The sequence below is a fragment of the Amblyomma maculatum genome, chromosome 2, assembly GCF_055883805.1.
Source record: "Amblyomma maculatum isolate TAMU_Amacu chromosome 2, ASM5588380v1, whole genome shotgun sequence".
In the NCBI taxonomy this organism is placed as follows: domain Eukaryota; kingdom Metazoa; phylum Arthropoda; class Arachnida; order Ixodida; family Ixodidae; genus Amblyomma; species Amblyomma maculatum.
Genome location: NC_139345.1, coordinates 91,193,587 through 91,209,278, shown reverse-complemented (window position 1 = coordinate 91,209,278; position 15,692 = coordinate 91,193,587). Strand labels below are relative to the sequence as shown.

The following is a 15,692-nucleotide window of genomic DNA, read 5'->3' as shown; positions in this document are numbered from 1 at the left end:
GCATGTAATCGCGGTGTTTATGGCCAGCCCGCGGCCCGCACGCCCGCTCATTTGGTCCTCGTTATCATGTGGATTAACGTCTACCACGGTCGTTATGTAGTTATGTAGTTTTGATTCTTCAAAGTTTCGTCACTTCCATCTGTGATGAGATGCGTCACGTAACGCATCGCTTTCTGCTCGCATTGAGGTTTGGTGCTACAAGTTCTACATATACAAGCGGCGCTGAAAAAAGCTGGGTGCCACCGGCGTGTCTCTAGCCCAGGCATCGCGTCATTCGTGTTTGTTGGAGGTGTGGTTTGTGCTTACCGTGAGATGCTGTGATGTACGGATTACGTCCTACTAGAGTGCTGTGTGAGACTACGAAAAGTGCTGTGATGAGTGCGCCGATGTCCGGACGGACATCAGTGTGTCCGTTTATGATCGGCGATGTTGCACGTGCATGTCAGTGTTTATTAGGTGCAGTGGTAATTTATTTACAAGCGCTGTGCAACATTCAGACGAAAATAAGTCATCGACAATTTGTTAGCCTGCACTACAGAGCTCAAAACTCGGAAAATGGGAATGCACATGATGCAGTTTTCGCATGTTGGAGTGGACCGAAAAATAAGTGCCCAGCCCACACCGCCGGGATGCGCATTACTACAGGTGAAATGGTTCAGGTTTCTGTAAAATAGCTGCCTGGCACAGCACCTTCCTAAATGTTCAGGCTTTGTACTATTGTTGAAGGCCACTTCATCATTAATAAAGGAACGAATATGCTTTATGTGTTAATGACGTGCTTTTTCAAAATGTTCATTTTTTTTTTTTTCGTTTTTCCTTAGTTTCCTTTGTTTTTCATGCTAGACAAAAACAAATAGTACACTTTTAAACTTGTCAGTCCAAAGCTGAACATGAATATCTGCCATGCATGTGACAGCTTTAATGCTAGAAAGGTTGACGTGTATAGCATGTACGTAGACGCTGCGACATCTTAGTGGCACGTTCGGCTACTTGCCCCAAGGTCGTGATGTTTAATCCCAGTGATGGCAGTCGCACTTTGGTGCAGGTGAAATGCAAATGCTTCTGTTTCTTGCAAGATGTCAACGCAAAGTACAAAGCCCGGGCAGTCAAATTAGTCTGGAGCTCTCCACTACGGTATTTTTCATAGCTACATATGTCACTTTAGGATGTGAAACCCTACATGCCACAGGTAGGCTGCATTGTTTTTTAGATTTTGTAACCTCTCATCTATGTTTTGCAACATTTGGCTAATTTTAGTTCTCAAACAGTTAAAGATGAAACCGAAGCAGTTCTTGGCATGGTTTCCTGCTTGGATTAATTTGCTAATTGCAGTTCTTTGAAACTTGCATCAATGCTGGACAGTTCAAATAGCAGGCAGCTGAATTACAGAAATGATGTGGATCGTGTATTTCAGTTCTGACAAATGGAAAGTAACAGTCCCTTCCTTGCCTGCATAGGTGCCCTTAGACAAATACATACTCGGGTGTGATTGTGACGCATATCAAGGGTCAACAGAAGGCCATGTGGAGCCAGTGTGATATTCTTCATGAAGGCTAAAGTAAAATTGTACAACAGCTGCTGTACCATGCAGAAAAAAATTGATCATTTAGTGTATGATTAACTGACCATGAATAGCATCTTACTCAGAGTATGATGTGATATATAACTGGTTTAGCATCCCAAAATAACTATGGCTATGAGGAACACAATAGTTGAGGGCTCCGGTATAATTTCGACCACCTGGGGTTCTTTTACATGCACTGGCACCGCACGGTGCATGACGGCCTATTGTTTTGCCTCTATTGAAATGCCCCTGCTGTGGCTGGAACCAAATCTGCATCTTTCAGTTCAGCAGCCAAGCACTCTAACTACTGAGCCAGCACAACGGGGCCAAGTATCAAAATGCATGCCATTACATTTCCTTCTAGCCGGTGGTTTTCTTCACAGAACTAATGTATACAAGGAAAAGTAAATAGCAAGAAAACACTAGTTTTATTGCACATTATATTCACATTTCAGCAAACATTCTCTTGGAAAAAATTTCTCATAATGTTTGCATGGAAACCATGAACATCTTACAAAAACAAAACAATGCACTTTCTCCACTCCAATTATTAATGGGCAAGGTTGCATCTATGCTACTACACTGCACTTATCACAAAACCACAAGCCCCATTTGCTTTGGCCAATCACTTGATGAAACTAACGGAGACAGATGTCAGATGTCGCACACCACAGACTGGTCGTCTCGCAACATATCTCTGCATATGTTGCATTTCAATTTCATGCCTTTCCACTTAGCTTCAACTGTTGCCAGCATTACTAGTCACCCATCTTTTCTGAAGTTCCTTTTTACGCTGTTGGGATCAGCATCCTTGTTAACGATGGTCTCTGGAATTTTTGATGCTATCATTTTCACATCTTCCTCATCTGGAAGAACGAAGGAAATGACAAGCTTTCAGCAGAAAAAAAAATTGGGGAGACTCCAAATCTCCACCTCTAGGGGTATGGTGTGCCAGCGTTAATGGTTCTTGTCTGCAGATCCCACTGTGGACTCCCGTTAATTTACATGCCCTTTGCTACAAACATAATTACTAATTCCTTAATTCATGTCTCTGTTATCTCAGATATACTCATTAGAATACGGTCGTAGGCTGCCCTGTTAGGTGATAGACAACCTGGCATAGACCTCTGTTTTTTGAAACGTCCCAGAACATATTTCAAATATAACTTTGTAAGCTTGACTTAACAGCTCCTGCCATGTTGTGTGGCCTCGTGACATTTGGCTCGTGGCACTTTTGGCTTGTGCACAGGGGTCATCTGTTAAATACTGGTTAACATGCATGAAAAATACATTTTCACACAAACTGGTGGCAAATAGTCAAGTGGTGCACTGCAGATTCTGAATTGTATACCTATATGCATGCAAGGATCGCATCATATAACATGATCAAGAGTTCTATCAGTACCTGTAGTTACATAGCATTTCAATGCCCATTAAAGGACCAGCTCAGACAATGGTTGTTGTTACCACAAGAACTGTTCTAACAGCGTACTGACACCATTCCACTGAGCGATGGACATGTATATGCATACCCCTAGATAGCTCATGATCGTGGATCTCATTTATTTCTATGACTTCCAAGGAGTTCCTGTCGTCAGGAACCCTACACTTTATGAAATTGGGACAGTTGTCTTGAAAGGTGATGAAAAGAAATAACCAGGTTACCTTGATGCAATGCTAAATTACAGAGGGTGAATATGGTGCATGAAGATACCAAGAAGATTGTACAAAGAAAAGTGAGAGTGAAATGGCAGGATTTTTGAAACATTGAAATAAACTACAAACTATACTTGTCAAACCGGTCATTAAGGAATGGAAATCATGCAGTAATCAAAAACACAACATGGAGGCCATTTTAGGTCATCTTCACAAAACACATACCCACACCTCACACACAGCTTCATACTTATGAAAGGGGACAAACCAATATGCAAGGAGTGTGGAGATGAACTAACAATAAACCATATCTTACACGTGCGCCAGAGTCGACAAAATAAGAGGAAACATTTTGTACAATTTTGCAACAGATCCCTTTCCATCCCAGCATGATCCTAGGAGAGACGTGCAAATTTCCTGCATTTTTGGTTTCCTAAACTGTTCCTAAACAAGCTACATCCTAAAGAACATTTTAGTCATTACACACAAAATAAATACATTAAACCTTGTTCTGGGTGCATGGCAGCATTAGTCGCTTATGCACCATAAAAATCAACACAATGCTGTAAGGTATACCTTGGTTAGCTATGTTATATGAGACAAGCTTTCGGTCTGGTGTGGTCCTTATTCACGTGACAGCGCTGTCATGAGGGTCTATGTCCCAGCGATCGGAAAGTGACCTATTCCAATAATTTTACAAACTGAAGGCGATTCTACAGATTTCTAAAGACTGGAGTGCTCAAATGTTTTATCAACGTCCGCCTGCTTTGACAGCCTGGAGTGAAACTGTTGAAGAGAATACATTTTTGTACATTTAACGCGTTTCTGAAGGCGTTGCTTTCATTTACGGGGCCCACAAAAAGCAGCTAAATGTCAAACGCCGCCTAGGTAGGCTTTCTAGCAAGACAGCGGTGTAGCGTGGAAAATCGCTCCGCCGGTCCATCGCTGGCGCCGCTGACTTGACAGGCGAACTGTTCAAACTTATAGCTACTGACCACACCTGAAATACTGAATTGCGCATGATCAAAGCAGAATTTCTCTAACACTGAGCACTGGTAGCTATCGATTTCGCGCCCAATATTGTGAAAATCTGTCCTCTCTTCGATCATTGATACGTCCACGGTTGAACATTTATGCGCCTCGGGGTAGGCCAGCCGTGGGAACATGGATGCGTGGTTGTAGCAACGATCACTTGCGTGGCGCACTCTGCACAATTCCAAGAGTCAGCTTCTGCAACGAAATGTGCAGCGCACATTTTCTACCGCGTACCTAAGTCCGGCGATGCATGCATATCGATCCCGATCGTTTCAAAGCTGCGCGGCCGTTCAGTCGGATCACGCTAACCTCGAGCATGCGGGGGTTTAAACTACATGTACGCAAAATTCAACGACAAGAAAAAGATGCAGGCTAAGCACATTAGTCTAGTCTTCCCCTAAATACCAAATAACATTGCTGTTCACGGAGAATTCGGATCATTCGCGCTTCCGGCTTTCCGGTTGTGCACTCTTGCGGTGCGGTGCAGTAGGTCTTCGCCTCGACGAGTCGATGTGCAGCTCGCCGCAGTAGCAGCGCAGGCCTCTAGTAGATTCGGCATGTCTTCTGCCACGGCTCTGAAGTAGAATTTAAACGGAGAATTTAGCTAGAAACATCCTGTTTCCTCGGTCTGCATGTGAGGAACGAGCATAATGCCATTTCACATACATACTTTGGACTGCCGAATGTTCTGCACGGCGAGGTGTGTGTGTGTTGTGCCGGCGCTAGATCTTCGGAGGTCGATGCAGGACCTCAGCGTAAATGCTAGGAATAGCTCGCTCGCATCACGGGCAGATCGAGGTGATAGTTTAGTGCGAAGCGAAAGCTGCTCGTGAATGTGCGTATCTCGATGCCAGCTGGTGGAGCTGGTGCAGTACGTAGCATCGCGTGCGTGACAGCGATGCTTGCCGTACACAACCCTAAGTGAATACCGTATTCTATGTTAGAACGGATGCACTCTTCGTAGCACCTCATCGAGAGTCGCGGCTAGCTGATATCATAGAGGATAAGATTCATTCACGCGTAGCAAGCGGTATGTGGCCGCGTTCGACGTGCATATAGCCATGAGCCTGTATATCGACGTCCGCCGTATCTTTACGAGAATCGAATAGATACGTCGGACGTACCTTTAGACACTTCGTTTATGTTTTCCGTCAATACTAATCAATTCTGTTTTATGTGGTGCGAGTTCGAGGTCAATTTTGGTTAGTGTATCTTCAAGACAAAGAAGGGCCGCCTGAAGTTCAGTCTGCATAGAATATTTGTCCACGTAATCCGCTGCCTCAGTCCAGACGGTAATATCATCCGCATATATCGAATCTTGCGCTTGTGCCGAGTTCCGCAGATTCTCGGCGAAGCGTGTCATGGCCAAGTTGAACAATATGGGTCCGAGAATGGAGCCCTGGGTACACCCATATCCAAGTAATAGGTTTTGGGCACCCATCCCGGAGCTTTGCCAGGTACTATAGATGTCAAAAAATTGCGGATTCAGATTTGGGCACGAGTACTATAGGAAAGCGTTTGGCGAGTTCCTCCAGGATAACCTCATGGCGAACATTGTCAAAGGCTTTGTGTATATCGACAGCCAGGAGATAGTCAGGTAGCGCTTTACGATGAGTTCTATTCAGATCGCTTCGCAAAAGCCAAAGGCAGTCATGAGTTTCGAGGTTAGGGCGGAAGCCGGCTTGAGCTAGATGAAATCCAGGACTGGCGAATTCGGGTATGCAGCAGGCTCTCGATGAGTGTGCAGAGATGTGAAGTCAGGGCGATTGGACGCAAATTACTAGGAAGTCGAGGGTTTTTTGCCAGGTTTAGGGATAGGAAGAATAAGAGAAAGCTCGAGATATCCGGTATCGTTCTGGCCTCCCAGTAAGAATTAATGATGTCGAGAAGGGCATCCTGGGCTGCAGAGTCGAGACTGCGAAGCTCCTGCCAGCTGACTTGGTCATGTCCGGGTGTGGCGCGAGCTCGGCCTCTTCCGAGGGCTGCTTGCAGTTCTCCGTTAGAGAACGGGCGGTCCATGGTCTGGATCAGGGTTTCTGACTGGGAAAATGGAAACTGCTGGTGGAGACCGCGTTAGGCTGGCGTACGTGTGGGAAAAGCAACATCAGTCGGGTTGCCATTGAGAAGGAGCTCGGCGAGAGGTGGGACGCGCCCCGCGTGCCTTGCCATTTAGGCCGCGAAAGATGCGCCAAAGTTGCCCGGTACTTGTCCAAGGCGGTCGCATGTACCAAGCCTCACTTTGCAGGTGAAGCTGGTATGCCCAGATAAGCTTGAATTGTCGTCGAAGAAGTATGAGATCTTTGTGACGTTTTCCGCGTGTCCGAAAACGTTGCGTGAGGTGATCTGCGCGACGCCAAAGGTTAGCCAGGTGAGCATCCATGCCAACGGTGGAATCGTCGCAGGGGATATATTCGAGAGCTTGAGTGCGGGCATCTCGGAATACAGACAGGAAGGAGTCAATATCCGAGAAGGGGGTCGGTCCCAGTTGAAAAACGAACGTGTTGTCCGAACACGAAGACATTTACGATTGAGAGTGAGCAAGTGATCACTATCCTAAGAATTGGAAAGGACTTTCCCAGCGCTGAAGAAGACGCTGTGATGAGAATGTAAGGCCCAGTGTAGTGTCCGCTTGAGGGGGACGGAGACCGATACGATCGTGTTAGCTTCGTTGCACAGGGTAAGAAGAGTTTGATCAAGGGCGTCATATATATAGTGTACTATACCACGTTGATTAGGCTGAGATATGAGCTCCAGGCTGCGTGATGTGCGTTGAAATCTCCGCCGATAAGAATAGGATAAGGCTGTGTTGCGTTTTCAAGGTTAGGGAGCCAGGTACATGGCTTTTGCCATGGCGTTACTTGGCCGGAAATAGGCCGACGAAAGGTTTTTGGCCAGAGGGGAAGATTTTTACATCAACAATCTCCCGAGTGGGAGAGCAAATGGATTGAAGCGAGAGCTGAGTGGAAGGGCAATCGTTTCGGCCACCTCTGAAAGGCCGTTTTTATGTTAGATAGTAGGTGTCTGGTAAGTGCAGTAACCAGGAATTTTACAAGGACCGCGCGTTTCTTGGAGGAGTATGAAAAGAGGATGGCGCTGAGGCACAAATGTACGAAGGGTATAGGACCGTTCTGATTTAAGCTTCTGCAGTTCCATTGAATCCCATGAGCCATAGTACTCATGAAAGGGGCATATATTTACGGCGCTTACTATCGTCTGCGAGTGTGGTAAGTTGGAATTCCTCCTCAAACATAGTCTGCAGATGGCTCTGCATGGAAGTGAGGGCAGCAGTACGTAACATTAACATCCTTTCGCAGAGTTTCTTCCAGCTTCTGTGTCTCTTGGGCGCGTTCCTGTCGGATTAGCCCCAGTCTTGACCGGTTGCGACCGGCGGGTAGGCGAAAGGCTTTTGCGGCCCTTCTGTGAGCGGCTGCGTTGCGGAGTCTGGGAACGAGCTCAGGTGTCCTTAATTGTTATCGTGTCCTTGGTTATCTCCCGGAGACGCTGATTTCCGCGGCGTAGTTCAGATATTTCTGCTCTGAGGCTCTCAATGGACCTCGGCTAAACCTGAAGAAGAGATCTTTTCAGCATATGATACGGGGAGAGGTGTAGCATTATTTTTGATCGCCCATACGTTCGGTGCTAACGAAACTAGCCTTTTTTTTTTTTTTTTTAACGCAGCAAAGAGGACTGAAGGAATATCTATCGCTCTTGCGAGTTTTATAATTCTACTAAGTAGCTTCAGGTATCCCTTTATATATGTGTGTTGGCATCACACAGCATCGCACAGAGACACCGAGTTATTGCAGCAGTTGGAGAAGTGGGAACTGCAACACTACTGCCATATTTACTCGCGTAATAAAACTATGTTTTTTGAACTGGGGCGGGTTCATTACGCATTATTTTTGATCGCCCATACGTTCGGTGCTAACGAAACTAGCCTTTTTTTTTTTTTTTTAACGCAGCAAAGAGGACTGAAGGAATATCTATCGCTCTTGCGAGTTTTATAATTCTACTAAGTAGCTTCAGGTATCCCTTTATATATGTGTGTTGGCATCACACAGCATCGCACAGAGACACCGAGTTATTGCAGCAGTTGGAGAAGTGGGAACTGCAACACTACTGCCATATTTACTCGCGTAATAAAACTATGTTTTTTGAACTGGGGCGGGTTCATTACACTGGAAAAAACGAATCTCACTGTGCCCAAGGACGCGGGATTGAATCCCGGCCTCGGCGGCCGCTTTTCGATGGAGCCGAAAAGCAAGGCGCCTGTGCGATGTCAGCGCACGTTAAAGAACCCCAGGTGGTCGAAATTTCCGCAGTCCTCCACTACGGCGTCTCTCATAGCCCCAGTCGCTTTGGGCATTAAACTCCACAAACAAATTTTTATTTTTAAACAGTCGTCTATCCTTCCTTCTATCAACTAATCAACGAAAACACGCGGTCAGCCGCGCCACGAGGCCGGCTTTTAGCATCTCGTTTGCAGCTATCACACATTCCCGTGATCTTGTGGCAGAGCGCGCCCCGGTCATTCGTCGTGGCCCTACGGGGCTGGGACTGGTAGGTCACCGCCGCTTGCGGCGGGGCTAGCCTGCCACCGAATTTTGTGTTGTAGGCCGTCATTGCACCCGCCACCGCTTAGGTGGTTGACAACGGCTGTTGCGGCACGCGTCTTTCCTTCTTTTTCTTTATTTTCTCTTGTCCACACAAGGCAGCGGAGGTGGCTCAGCTAGAGCCAGTAGCAGGCCCATGCATTTTCTTTCCCTTCTTCCTACAGCCTCAACATCTTCCACAAAGCCTAATTTGAATAAAAATTGAAAAAAAAAAAAAGCGAGGATTGAAAAGCAGGTGTTGAGGCTATCGCTGCAATATTAACAGCTTTCGCTCTATCACTAGGTTCAAGCCGTGCTTAAACCCCACCAATGCTTAAAAAATTTTCAGCTGCAAATGTGGTGGGTCCATTATGTAAGCAAATATGATACTTCATCATACAAAGGGACTTGAATGCCTGGTAATTGACTTTAGAGTTGCTACTTGCAAAAGCCCAGGCACCAGTTGTGCACATTCAAGCAGGTCATGTTTAATGTATTCTTTGGGAAAAAATGTACAAAAATGGGCTCAGAGAAACTTCCTTTCACCAGACGAAAACTTGGAGTTGAGGAAAGCAGCATTGTTAATGATTGCTTTGCTGGCTCTGGAGTCGATCCGGCTGATTTTCAAGTCTTCATCCCGATTAAACTCCCGTCGCTCTTTCACTTCATTCTGCATCAGGGATGTCCAACAAAGGAGGCAATTTAGTATGAACTCGCATGGCACCGCCCACCAACACCATATAAGTTTTCAGAAAATGATTGTAAACAGTGCAACATATGTAGTACAAGCTAAATGCTGCCCACCAACACTTTACACCTTGGTAAGAATTTCGGAAATTCGTGGGCCAATTCGTAATACCAAGTATTATTGTCCATTAAACTTCACGATTTTGTTGGTGACGCACACGAGAAAATTGGGATTTAAAATTTCTGTTCCCTGACAGTTGATTCAAACTAAAATACCCAAAACAATAGAGGGGCTCTGTGATTGCAGCCTGAAGTATGGCCTGGCCTCAGAGATATGTTTCCAAAACTATCTTGAGGTTACCGTAGTTTGCTCACCAAAAAAAGGGCTGCAGCAATATCCACGCTACATTTTGTCCTTTTAGTCTACAATAACCCCCTTTTCACCGAAGGCTATTTGTCATTAAAAAGTGGTAATCTACCAATATAGATCAACTTCAATTCAGTTCAGTTCAGTCTTTCAGTTGTGTCCGACTCTTCTTGACCCTATGGATCATGTCACGCCACGCTTTCCGGTCTCTCACTATCTTCCTGACATCACATAACTTCATCTGCAGCGCCTCGAGGATGCCATCTAACCATCGCGTTCGCTGCCTACCCCTTCTCCGACGACCCTCAACCTTTCCCAACATCAAATCTTTCTCCAGTGACTCCTCTCTTCTCATCAGATGACCAAACAGCTGAGAACTTAAATTAGTCATCACCATTTTAAACGTCGGGCAGAAGGGGAGCTGTAAATTGTGGGATATTAACGTCCCGAACCATCACATGGGCTTTACGGACAAATGGAGGACTTCGGATTGCTTTAGACCACCTGGGTTTCTTCAGTGAATGTTGACATCACACAGCACAGCCTTATATAACAATATATGATATGTTGCAAAATAACTGCACCTCGACACCGCTGCGGTGGCTCAGTGTTTATGATATTCTATTACTGAGCAGTCAGGAGACCCGGGTTCAATCCCAGCCTCACGACTGCATTTCGATAGAAGCAAAACACAAGGTGTGCATGTACAGTATGTGAGTACATGTAAACCTCAGGTGGCAAAAGTTATCAAAGCCCTCCACCACAGTGTCCTTCATAGATTGAATCGTTCTGGGACGTTGAGCTCTATAAATCAACCAAGTGCACTCAAATTTCAAATATGTTTTCTCTCGCCACCCATATGAGGAAATATTTTTAAGCTAGCAGTAAAACCTGTCGATGCAAAGTAGTGATCGCAACCACGGCATTGAATGTAGCATCCTCGTGTCGTCACAACCCTGCTCAGCAATGGCACTATTCTTGCAATTCCACAACATTGACATTTGACTTCATAGATGAAAGCAGCAGCTTCATGTGAAACGAAAGAAAAAAAAAAGACACCTATCAGTCCAATTCCAGCTTAGACAGAGATGACTACACTGCCCAGCCAGTACTATAAATAAGTGCCCGTCTGTAACTTTCGCTTTCACCATTGCCGAGAAGATTTTTTACTTGCCAAACCTCTCTGAAGGTGCCTGGTATACTCTGAATAATTGTGCCGCCAGCAGAGAAGTAGACTGAGCCTTCTCTAAGAAAGCCCGGTGTCTGCACTGTGGAGTAGCCCAAAGCACTTTGCACAAGCAATTTCTGCTTTGCTTAATCAAAAGCTTAGCATGAAGAGTCCTCTAGCATAAGTTTCCAACATATTAGCACATAAAACGCACATTCTAGACTTTGCGTTCACCTATTTTCTGAGTAAATATTGTATTACGCCCAGTGACTGACGTCACATACAAGATTATACCGCTCCGCCGAAAGTCACTTTCCATTACACCCACTTCCGAAATAGTGCATGTGGCCCGCCTCAAGCTTTATTATTCCACTACACCGCACGTCTAACACGCACCCGGACGTTGCCTTTTGCCAAGGGGGATAGTGTTACCGGGGTATGCATGACCGATAAAGTGGTGTGCTTGCAGATGACGACTGAGCAGCTTGCAGGGTGAACGATGAAGGGCTGTTCCAGAATATGACGACGCAGACAGTGTGGATGCTCGATGGTCCTTGAAGTCTATCAGCTGAGTTCCACCCATTGCAGCGCAAGTCTCAACAAATACTTCCCGTAACAAGATATTTAAAATTGTGAATTTTAATGTGTCATACAAGTTTCGTCAGGATTTTTTTCTCATTAGGGCACGTCATATACCATATCTTCCTCTAAGTTATTCCTTTCTTTTTTCAATTCATCTTTTCACTATTTTACCACATAAAATGACCAACAGCTAGCCAGACAATGCCAATTTATAGCTCCAGTATTGAAGGTGGGGCAGGCCAACAGCAAGAAACCAATAAAATGAATTGCAAAAGAAACTGTTCCACAATGCGGCCCAAGGTCGAACAAATGCACGAAGTCGCATGCCTAAACCAGCAGTAACTTGCTTGAGCTCACAACTAAAAAGAGTGCAGTACCCACACAGATACTAATTTCCAGTCCAGTACGAATGGTGGGGGTAGAGAGGAAAGCTACAAGAGTAACTGACAGGAATTTTTTTGCCACTGAGAGCTTCCACAATGATTCTGAACTAACCAGAAATTGCTTCTCAAGCAATGCAGACCATGTCGTGCTGCTTAGTGCACAATATATCGGTATGAACAGGCAAGTAGCTTGCGAAGGAGAATGTTCTTTTAATCTTCCACCAAAAGACAGTCTATAAACACTGTGGTTTATAGGCTGGCAATCAGAGGGATGCAACAAAAAGATGGCAGGAATGTCCTCTTTACTCCATAATAAACAATTGAGATTGGGATGGAGTGCATTTGGAAGGTACTGTAACCCCTCTGTTATGTTATGGAACCCCTTTGTTATTTCACCGTAACAATATTGACTAGCAGCTTACTGGTATCACTCAAGAGGAAAGTGTATAATAGTTAAATCCTACCGATACTGACCTATGGGGCTGAAACATGGAGGTTAACGAAAGGGGTTTTACTTAAGTTTAGGGCAACTCAGAGGGCCATGGAATGGAAAATGGTAAATGTAACGTTAAGAGATAGGAAGCGTGCAGAGTGGGTCAGAGAAATAACTCAAGTTACTGGCATTCTAGTCTAAATTAAGAAGAAGAAATGGGCAGGGCATGGGCAGGGCATGTAGTTCGAAGAGAGGATAACTGGTGGTTTCTAAGAGTAACCAATTGGATTCCAAGGGAAAGTAAGCGTAGCAGGAAGCGGCAGAAAAGTAGGTGATGATGAAAAAAAATTGAGTGTTGCACTTTTATGCTATGGCAACAAAACAAACTGTACCATTTTATTCAGAAGAAAAATATTACTAAGAAAATTAGGTAAATTATTTTCTTCCCCCCATTTAACTAATTATGTTCTTGCACAAAGTGAATTTTAACTGTTTAAGAAGAAAAAAATATTAGAAGCATTTGAATCTTGCCTTTTTTTCCTCTTTCTTCTTCTTCTGGTGGATGTCAAGAAGTGACTCTGATCTCTTTTCCTTCTGTGGCATGGAAGTTAAAAGAATGAGATTATTTGCAATATGCACAAGGCAGCAAGTCTCCCTTTTGACCAAACACGAAAAAATACATACATTGTAATGTGCCAGCTGTTCTTCAAGCTCTTTTTCTTGCCGGTGCCGCTTTTGATGGCGTGAGGTTTCCACTTCATCCTCCACTTTCTTAGACTTTTTCTGCTTGTTGTTAGCATACACAATGACTATTACATTGGCAGCAACAAATTTTTGAGCACCACAATGACAGCCATAACTGCAATACCCAAGACACAGTAGCCAAATGATCCCAACATCCACACGATTCGTCAACACAAATGCAAACGAACAGTTTCATCTTCCCTGAATGCTAAGAACACGAGCACAACAGTACACCATTAACATCACAGGACGAACGTGAGTCATGTCTTGATGCACGTTGGAAGGATCACAGTGAATATTTTTTACTTCTTTTTGTAGTGCACTCTGAACCATCTAATGGTGGAAAAATGAACTGCTATCATGCTGGCCACAGCTTCTGTGCTTTTTACCATATCACTTAATACAGCAAACGTTTAGTATTGGAGAACAAATGCAATATGCCTCTGTTCTGGGTTGACTAGGGCTCCTTTTAGCTTTATACAATTCTGCGCAGGTTCTCGGTCTCCATACGACTAGCACATCTGTTTCTACTGGACCAGAAAGAGCCAAGAGATGATGCAGCTGTAAAGATTCATTCAGTAATGATTTAGTCAATTCATAAATGTTGCTCATATCATATAAAAATCAGTAATCAATTTTTAATTTAAATATGAGACTTGCAAAATTTCAATGCCCAATATCTTGAACTATCGCCTCTGAACATTTTCATTAATTCCACCCAATGAAAAACCAAGAACATCTTAATCACATAACGAGTTAAAATAAAGTCATTCAAGAGTGAATAAGTCTGCAAACATCACCTAGTACAGTGACATGACTGAAGCTTCATGAATCAGATTTCAGTCAGACTGTGTGACTCCTTTTTGATTCAGACAATATGCCATGCTACCATAACAGAAATAAAAACTCAACGTGACATATTTAATATGCAGCACTTTACTAGCTGCTCCCAAACAATTTTCATCACATCTGCGTCCTCCATAACTAAAGTGAAGCATTTGATTTCTAAAGCAAGACAGCAGTATTTGCTTACGCTCATGTTTGTTAACCTGCATATTTGACACATTCATAGTAGAACACCACAAACTTAAAACACTAAAAAAGCACTCTTAACGTACCTCGGACTTTCTAGCTTTGTCTGCAGGCGTGTCTGTCCAAGCAGAACGGTCAGCAGTTGGGTCTTCCATGTTCTTCCGGAATGTCCTGGCCCCAAGTCCAATCCGAAGGCCTAAATTGTCTGGCAAATGCGTCATCCACTCCTCGCGACGTGGCTCTGCCTCGGAGTCCTTCACAACGAAGAAGAGCGCATTTTGCATGTGATCAGTTATGCTATTCTTCGTTATTTTCTTTAGGTTTTTTAGGCCAAGTAGATGTTTGCTCGACAAAATCCAGATTTTCAGTGCACTTCAACAGCATATAAGATTTTCTCACAGCAAGTGAACAAGAAACAGAAGAATTAGCGATAGTTTGCGCCAATGAGGGTAAGTAATCGCACCTTTCCCTCCAGACGTCTTTTCATGCTTGTCGCTCGACGGTCAATATCCCGTGCAGCACCGTCGTCAGTGTAGTCAGCGTCAACGGCTTCGGACGGCATCGGCCCGATGACATCGTCCGAGCTGTCACTGTCGTCATCATGGTCGTCTTGTTCAGAGCACTGTTTAGCCGCCGAAAAACCAGGCGGCAAGACGGGTCCGATGATAGCCGGTTTTGGCGATGGGTCCGCAAATCCTGGCGGCAAACTCGGCCCGTACAAATCCTGCTTAGCTTTCGCCTCAGAAGGTGTTTCGGCGTTGTCGCTGCCACAGTCGTCTTGTCTGGGCAGCTGGAAGCCCGGCGGAAGCACTGGCCCGATGATGGCTCCAGCATCTTCACTGCTGGTCAGTGCGGTTTTAAAACCTTGGAGAAAAAGCTGATTAAGAGAAACATCTCTTCTTAGGAATGCGTTAAAACAGAGAGAGAGAGAGAGAGAGAGAAAACACGTTATGGTGTTAGAACCTTGACGTTAAGTTTGTATGAAGGTAAGCATGAGCAGTGTATAGTCTTCAAGCTCACCGTCTGGGAGCTGTGGCCCGTAAGCAGACATGACCATAAACAAAGGTGCGCTGAAGAGCCAAGATCAGTTACTTATGTGGACATGTAAGAAAACCGCCCGAAGTGTTCTGCACCTGAAACAAACATCGTATTTTTATTAAAAACACACTACCTGCAGGATAGCACCACGCAGGCTCAAATAAGCACCAAAACAAAGTAAAGTTTCATCAGAACTCAGTTCATTCTTAATGTTTTCGTAGCTGGCACAAACATTACCACAAATGTAATGCTTTACAACTAACCACGCTTACCTCTCGCTCGCTAACTCCATCGACGCATCATAGTTCTATAGACCAATATTGTGAGTGTGGAAGTTCCATTTTTCCATGAAGCCAGTGAAGCCAGCAGACTCGAGATGTCCATTATCAAGTAGCAGATTGCTATCACGTG

General features: G+C 44.6%; 1 protein-coding gene across 2 annotated transcripts; it reads right to left on the bottom strand.

Moving 5' to 3' along the window:
* Positions 1–9,310: 9,310 nt before the first annotated feature.
* LOC146199252 (GPALPP motifs-containing protein 1) lies at positions 9,311–15,681 on the bottom strand. Of its 2 annotated transcripts, none has more exons than XM_084594733.1 (7): positions 15,554–15,681; positions 15,264–15,376; positions 14,707–15,107; positions 14,330–14,497; positions 13,152–13,253; positions 12,999–13,061; positions 9,311–9,517 (listed from the first exon to the last, which is right to left on the bottom strand). In XM_084594733.1, exons 2-7 carry the CDS (start codon positions 15,298–15,300, stop codon positions 9,374–9,376), a joined length of 915 nt encoding a protein of 304 aa, XP_084450859.1. In that variant the 5' UTR covers positions 15,301–15,376; positions 15,554–15,681; the 3' UTR covers positions 9,311–9,373. The 2 variants fall into 2 exon arrangements, with proteins under 2 accessions (XP_084450859.1, XP_084450860.1); XM_084594734.1 differs by having other exon boundaries at positions 13,152–13,250; positions 15,554–15,680.
* Between the last annotated feature and the right edge of the window lie 11 nt (positions 15,682–15,692).

What these genes read in the sequence shown, in the direction of transcription:
- LOC146199252 (XM_084594733.1), bottom strand. Translation starts at nt 15,300, where the DNA reads ATGGTCATGTCTGCTTACGGGCCACAGCTCCCAGACG. An exon ending in AAAGACGTCTGGAGGGAAAG is followed by an intron (nt 14,498 to 14,706) that starts GTGCGATTACTT and finishes TTCGTTGTGAAG; the next exon opens with GACTCCGAGGCAGAGCCACG. An exon ending in AACAGCTGGCACATTACAAT is followed by an intron (nt 13,062 to 13,151) that starts GTATGTATTTTT and finishes TCCATGCCACAG; the next exon opens with AAGGAAAAGAGATCAGAGTC.